The sequence below is a fragment of the Argentina anserina genome, chromosome 6, assembly GCF_933775445.1.
Source record: "Argentina anserina chromosome 6, drPotAnse1.1, whole genome shotgun sequence".
NCBI classification, from domain to species: Eukaryota; Viridiplantae; Streptophyta; class Magnoliopsida; order Rosales; family Rosaceae; genus Argentina; species Argentina anserina.
In genome coordinates, this window is record NC_065877.1 from 29,566,769 (window position 1) to 29,573,905 (window position 7,137).

General features: G+C 40.0%; 2 protein-coding genes across 3 annotated transcripts; both read right to left on the reverse strand.

The window, feature by feature from the left end:
* Positions 1–2,986: 2,986 nt before the first annotated feature.
* On the reverse strand, positions 2,987–4,026 carry LOC126798720 (chlorophyll a-b binding protein of LHCII type 1-like). The gene has a single exon (XM_050525761.1). It carries the CDS (start codon positions 3,969–3,971, stop codon positions 3,168–3,170), a length of 804 nt encoding a protein of 267 aa, XP_050381718.1. The 5' UTR covers positions 3,972–4,026; the 3' UTR covers positions 2,987–3,167.
* An 873-nt stretch (positions 4,027–4,899) lies between these two features.
* On the reverse strand, positions 4,900–7,068 carry LOC126799689 (uncharacterized). 2 transcript variants are annotated; one of them, XM_050526936.1, is made up of 3 exons: positions 6,979–7,056; positions 6,834–6,905; positions 4,900–5,807 (listed from the first exon to the last, which is right to left on the reverse strand). In XM_050526936.1, exon 3 carries the CDS (start codon positions 5,786–5,788, stop codon positions 5,261–5,263), a length of 528 nt encoding a protein of 175 aa, XP_050382893.1. In that variant the 5' UTR covers positions 5,789–5,807; positions 6,834–6,905; positions 6,979–7,056; the 3' UTR covers positions 4,900–5,260. The 2 variants fall into 2 exon arrangements, with proteins under 2 accessions (XP_050382893.1, XP_050382892.1); XM_050526935.1 differs by lacking the exon at positions 6,834–6,905 and having other exon boundaries at positions 4,901–5,807; positions 6,979–7,068.
* Between the last annotated feature and the right edge of the window lie 69 nt (positions 7,069–7,137).

Consider the following 7,137-nt stretch of genomic DNA (forward strand, 5'->3'; position numbering starts at 1 on the left):
CTCCCGTTGTGTTATGCAGAACGTCAATCGATTTGGGCCGTATGAGAAAGCAGGTTCTGATTTGAAGCTATCCTTGTTCCCGGGTTTCTCATTCGGGTCGAACTGACGAGGTCCCAACTCCCCATTTTGCCAGAAATAATAGTAAATTGGAAAACAGGAGCTTCAGGGTTGTGGTGAACAACTTCTATGAGTTGGAGTCGAGGTGTGTTGATATTACTTGCGCAGTGCACACAATGAATTAGCCAAAAAAGGGGAAATACACTATTACCCTTACAAAATAGAGAGAAAACTCTGCAACAAACGGAGGGTTGACGACAAGTGCAAATATTGGGTAGAGTTATAAACCTCATGTACCGTTTTGAAGTTAACAAAACTAAATTACCCTTAATTTAGAGTGGGGCATTTATGAGGTATGGTTCTTAAAATTTTCACATTAAAAATTATCCTAGAAGAACATATGTTTTGAAGATAACCTTCATCGTCCAATTCGGTGTATTTACTGAGAGTCTGCTATGTGTCAATGTACGTGTGTCATCCTATATTGCATGAATGAAAAAAATGAAGCGTGCTTTCTGATTCTGCAAGAGATCTGATCCATTTTGTTTAACTAATTCTATTGCCACTTGAGAAATGAATAATACAAAAGCACACACATTCAGATATATAATTAAGAAAGATTTGTAACCATGGAGGATCAATCTAGCCAAGCTTAAAATACGTACGATTTGCCATACCGAGTACCGACGTACGTAGTAGAACCTTTCTTTACGAAAATAGGTGATTTTGATGGAGAATTATACTATACGCTGCTGCATGGTATGCAACAGCACTTTCCACCACAAATCCCACACCCACTGTGCATTTTATCAAACCCCTCATTCACCATACAAAAGTGTGTGTATAGCATACATGTCTATACAACAGACAAACCCGATTTTGATCAGATCGATAATCATCATTAGCAAACACTATTAGCAAACACTCCTCCCACTAGGGTTTCCCAAATAGTCTAGTCCGCCCTCGCTGAAGATTTGAGCACCGGCCTTGAACCAAACAGCTTCTCCGAACTAGACTCCATTACGAGAAAGGAGTTCAGGAAGGACACAACCTAGAGCACCGAGCATGGCCCATCTTGAGTGGATAACCTCGAGCTCACGGTTCTTGGCAAATGTCTCGGGATCGGCTGAGAGCCCAGCAGTATCCCAGCCATAGTCACCGGGAAACTCTCCAGGTAGGACGGGGCTTCGCCGGAAAATGGGCCCAAGTATTTGACACGCTCCGGACCACACCACGGGCTGGCGGATGACATAGGTTTGGACTTGGCTGCGGTTTTGCGCATGGTAACTCGGCCCTCACCGAGGTTGGTTGTAGAGGAACCGAGCTTTACAGCTTGCCCAGCTAGAGAAGGGGATGAGAAAGTCATTGTTGAGGAAGCCATTTGATGAGGAAAGTGATTGATGAGATTTCTGTGCTTTGTTTATGGGGGACGGTGAGAGCTGGGAGTTTGTGTTTTGAATAGCCATTGGTGGCTATTTGTACAGGGACTAGGGTTTTTAGTGTACTCAACACACTACGATGTGACACTGTCATGTGCTGTACCAAGTCAATCATATTACTTCGTGGTATAATTAACATGCACGCGGTGAAAATAATAAAATTTTATTTACATATAAGAACAAATCAGATACAATCACAGTAAAAAATAGACTAATAACATTAAGATAATACATCACGTGAGATGTGTGACATGTATTATAATAATTTCTCCTCTATTCTTATTGGGTGACAATGAAGCTTGAAAATTTTCCGTTACTGAATCTCTTCGCTTGCAATTGGCCTTGTATGCTATCCACTATGTTCATCAGTTCTAAAAAAGAAAAAAAATGCATAGACAAAAATGGAAATTTGCTGTTGATTGATATCCTATGCTATGATTTTCCGCCAATGAACCGTGACCGCGTCAGCTATGAGATGAGGGTTGTGGCTGAGCTAGGTCTCTGTGTTTCACCTCCATCACTCCATGTAATGTAGTCCACCAGAAGTTAATTAGCAAATAATAGTAGAATTACGTATGCACATCAAGGAGTAACCAAACCAACAACGTACTCAGGTGATCCCGTAATAGATCGAGTTCATTTTATAATTCGAGTCCATGTTTTTTTTAAGATTTAAATGATCAAGTTAACCATCTATATAATTATAATTCGATACAAACCAATCAAATTAAGAAAACGGATGACGGGATGTACATAGGTTATATATTGATCAATATGTTCTGAAATTGACTGTAAAACAATTTCGTACAAGCTTGATTTGCAACATCAATCAGAAGGGGCTGAGACAGGCCGTTCATACTATTAATTATTTAGATTTTGGTCCGAGCATGCCGTCTTAAAACTGCACTACATAAATGATTTGTTCCCATTCGATCAGTGTGATGCTGTTCATCTTCAGAATGGAAATCGATCCGAAGTGAAGCAAAATGTAGCTTATGAGAGCTCCAAGCGATTTATGCATCATGGCCTGAAATACGAAAACCGAATTAGAAGTCGTAGAAGTATGCATGAATCTAAAGTTCAGTGAAACTGTGAAGGAACATTCGAATTCTCATCATACCATATGTAAGTTGTTTTGGATGACCTATATATAAATTCAAGGCCATCAGCTAGCCAAAAGTACGTAGTACTGCATATAGGTTGTATGCCCAGCTTCCATTCCGTTAACATGTTTGTTATAATATCCTCGTATCAAATCAGCATTAGGCGTTGATAATTAAATTGCATACATAGCTTGTCAATATTTTCTTGATGCATCTAAGTGATCTAGCTTATCATAAGTTGAAGAAACCAAGATGCCAATACGTACGTGATTCTATTACCATCATTTTCTAAAAGCTGATTCATTAAGTTGTGAATACTAAGGGTGACTGAGTTCGTATATAGCCGGGTGAAGATTTCACAAGCATAGAAATTTTAGTACACATCAATGAAATTAAGCACACAGAAGTGTTGATATATCCTTTCCATCGACAAACAAGTTATATCAACACAAACACACTTGAATCTTTCAAAAAAAAAAACACAAACACACTTGAAAAAAAAAACCATTTACAACATTTGCGCGCACACATGACTAAACCGATCACTTCTCTCCCAAACTATCAAACCTCACTTTCCGGGAACAAAGTTTGTGGCGTATGACCAAGCGTTGTTGTTAACAGGGTCTGCCAAGTGGTCAGCTAGGTTCTCAATCGGTCCCTTTCCGGTGACAATAGCTTGTACGAAGAACCCGAACATGGAAAACATGGCTAGTCTTCCGTTCTTGAGCTCCTTCACCTTAAGCTCAGCAAAAGCCTCAGGATCGTCTGCAAGCCCTAAGGGGTCAAAGCTTCCTCCAGGGTACAATGGGTCTACTACCTCACCGAGAGGCCCTCCAGCAATTCTGTAGCCTTCAACTGCACCCATCAAGATTACCTGGGTTGCCCAGATTGCCAAAATGCTCTGAGCGTGGACTAAGCTAGGGTTTCCCAAGTAGTCTAGTCCACCCTCGCTGAAGATTTGAGCTCCGGCCTTGAACCAAACAGCTTCTCCGAACTTGACTCCATTACGAGAAAGGAGTTCAGGGAAGACACAACCTAGAGCACCGAGCATGGCCCATCTTGAGTGGATGACCTCGAGCTCACGGTTCTTGGCAAAGGTCTCGGGATCAGCTGAGAGCCCAGCAGTGTCCCAGCCGTAGTCACCGGGAAACTCTCCTGTGAGGTAAGATGGAGCCTCACCGGAGAATGGACCCAAATACTTGACACGGTCTGGTCCGTACCACGGGCTGCCGGATGACACAGGCTTGGACTTAGCTGCGGATTTGCGCATGGTGATTCTACCCTCACCGAGGAGGTTAGATGTAGAGGAACCAAGCTTCACAGCTTGGCCAGCTAGAGAAGGGGAGGACAGAGCCATGGTTGAAGAAGCCATTTGAGAGAAATGAAACTAGTCTTGTTAGACTTAGACAATGAGATATGAGATGACTGTTTGTGTTCTGATGGAAGAGGCCTTGGTGGGTGTATTTATAGATCTGGTGGTAGGGATTATGCATTATCTATGTGATATCTTCATCTCTTTTCTCATTGGTGAAAATGAAGTTCAAGATTTTCAATATATCTATCTCGTGATTCTTTCCAGTTGGCTTCATATGTTCCACCAGTTTGATTCAGAATATCTGGAAGAAGATATCTCTGTTTTTTTGGATTTCATATACTTTCATCTGTAGCCAGTAGAATTTCCAAGTAATAAAATTAATTCATTTCCAATTGGCTTCACATTTATATGGTGTTCAGAGCATGGTCGACAGATCAGTCAAGCAATTCTTGGTAGGCAATTGTTGAGCAATTAATGTCACCAAAAATTATTGGCTACACGGGGAAATATTTGCAGGTGAAAGTTAATAACAGGAACTCAGTATTTCAAGTTTACAGTTTGTGACACTGAAGTTACCGGAAAGAAAACGTTGAATCGTATTTCATTTTTGAGATAGATGGTGCAGAACATATACAAAATGTAAATGATTGTAGATTCATATTGTGTTCAATTTAAAAAAAATCATACTCTGCTTTTGAGATACAAATCCGAACTAGGAAATTTGATATGCAGGTAAGTAGGACTTTGAAGTTGAAAATGTATGTTCCTTGGCCGAAACAGAACTGAATTCCAAAGCGATGGATTCTCATCTGCCGAGTCCTATGAGTAAAGAGTACGTACTAATACTAAGTTCCTAACCTTGTTTGGCTTCAATAAATATAAACTAAATGACTTAACCTTGAGTTCCAGTACCAGAGCATGCAGTTAGCCAAAGCATCTCAGCATCATCAGTAGCTAAACAATCTGGCATTTTATGTAATTTACCAAGTGACCATTGCAACTCATGGTCATCACATATTTCTTGTAAATCAATTACATGAGATTAACAGGTAACTCAAACAATAAATTGAGTGATACCTTTATGATTTACAAGCAGTTCAAGCAACGCATGGCCATACAGTTAATCAACTACACAATAATCGTGGCAACTCATATAATGTCTCAGTACTACCAGATATGAATGCCCAAATCTACAGATATTCTAGCACAGCTGAGACATTTGTGAGACTGATAAAGTTACAAATCAAGAAAAGGGAACAATTCCAATCGAGGAATATACATACCTGTTAGAGTACATATAGATTATTACTAATGTCAACAATAGTTGACACCCGGGAGGCCAGGACTCAAGAGGAGTCATGTATCCAATCTTTTGGCAATGACGATTTGAATATTCGGAGAAGCAATGTCCTTTCCTTTCTCCCTAACTTCTTTGCACCATATCCACGGAAAGCACCAACCTTAAGTGCCTTTTTCCCATCTTCCACCGCTCTTCTTCTTACGGCCACCAATAAATCTGTCCCTTGGGGATCAGTGCTGTTTTGTTCTTTGTCACTTTCACATTTCTCTTTAATCCCTGTAATTGAACTTCCACTATCATCTGCTAGTTTGTTGGACTGATGTTTGTTGTCTCCATCAGCTATAGCTGCTTCTCCCAAGACGCCCTCAGGACAATCAGAGCTATTGCTTCCCCACCATCTGTTGGACGCAGTTGATAAACCTTCAGATGGGAATCCATTCTTAAATTCTTCCAAGGTTGTACCTTTAGTCAAGCTTAACGTCAGAAGATTTTGCTGCCGTCCAGTCTGAATATTCTTGCTACCTTGCTGCTGCAAATTATTAGAAGCCATGACACCTTGTGGTTTCAACTGCATTACTGGCTGTTGGGAGTCCCTGCATATAAAATTGAAGGTCGAAGAATATGAAAGAGAACGATGGAGAAAATTGGTTTCCGCAGGAACATATAATGTAAACACCAATCTGTTGGTCAATACCACGATGAGTTGGTTCATATATAACTAGGAGAATGCACCAAAAGTAATGTCACAGAGGGGAATATCAAAGATGAGTGACTATAAAAAATTAAGGGTTCAAAACACCACCAGATAACAGCTATTATATTTGTATTCATGATTCTCAGACTCTACTTCATACAGTCAGGCATACATCACCAGGTTTGATGCCTATGTAATTTGTTTTCAATATCCAACAATTTTTTCCTACCCATGTGTGTTGCAATTTCGGTAATCATTAGATACACAGCTTAATCATCTTATCTCTTTGGCTAAGCCGCCCTAACCCAAAAGCAACCGACTTTAAATAAATCTAGGCCTAACTATGAGTCATCAACTAATCTAGAGGATATGCTGTCAGAAGGATCAGCAAGCATATGGAAGCCTGAGTCCAAGGTGTGTCCCAAGTGAGCAAAACCATCAACAGATACATATGATGCACTCATGCAAAAATGCTCCCCTAACCTTCAAACAAGAGTTTTCTGCACCATAGGGTCTGAAATGACATCTCAATTACCCATAAGCTCTTCTTTTTAATTCTTTTCATATGCAGTTTTTGAAAAGATGTCTCTTTTGGCTATACTAAATTGCGAAATATCGTTAGATCTTTATATCTCAATCTTGGGTATCTAATTTAGTTGCTTGTGTTCTTCTGCATAGAAATTGCATTCCTCTATAAACATGCTGCAAATTGCACAAATAATTCCTTCAATTCAATTTCAAAGATTCAAAAGTATGGTGCGTTTGACCTTCAAGTTCCAATCTAGACATCTTTTCTTGACTAGATTTCAGAATCATTGAGCATCACAAACATGAATCACACAAGGGCACTACATTTATATACAAAGAATCAATCTTATAATACATGTTAAAATCTCAATGACTAGAATCATACAAAAGCACAGACCTTTGGGAAATGCATTTCTGGCTTCCGAAAGGCCAATCCCAAAAGCATGAATAATGAATCTCAAGTTCTTTTCTGGAATCAAACGTAAGACATAAAAAAACAAAGCACAGAAGACAGAAGCAGGGAGAGAGAGAGAGTCGCTTACGATTGGGCTGTTGCTGTTGTTGTTGTGGCCAGAGGCTACTGCTTAAGTTTTCATTTTCAGACACCCCAGAAGTGGAGAGCTCAAGAGTCGAAGACAGCGTCTGGTAATTGCGCTGGGTGTTTCCAACTCACCACGTGGCCAAATCCTGTTTCTTTTTTC

Excerpts from the sequence above, each read along its gene's own strand:
- LOC126798720 (XM_050525761.1), bottom strand. The coding sequence starts at position 3,971 with ATGGCTTCTTCAACCATGGCTCTGTCCTCCCCTTCTCTAGCTGGCCAA.
- LOC126799689 (XM_050526936.1), bottom strand. The coding sequence starts at position 5,788 with ATGCAGTTGAAACCACAAGGTGTCATGGCTTCTAATAATTTGCAGCAG.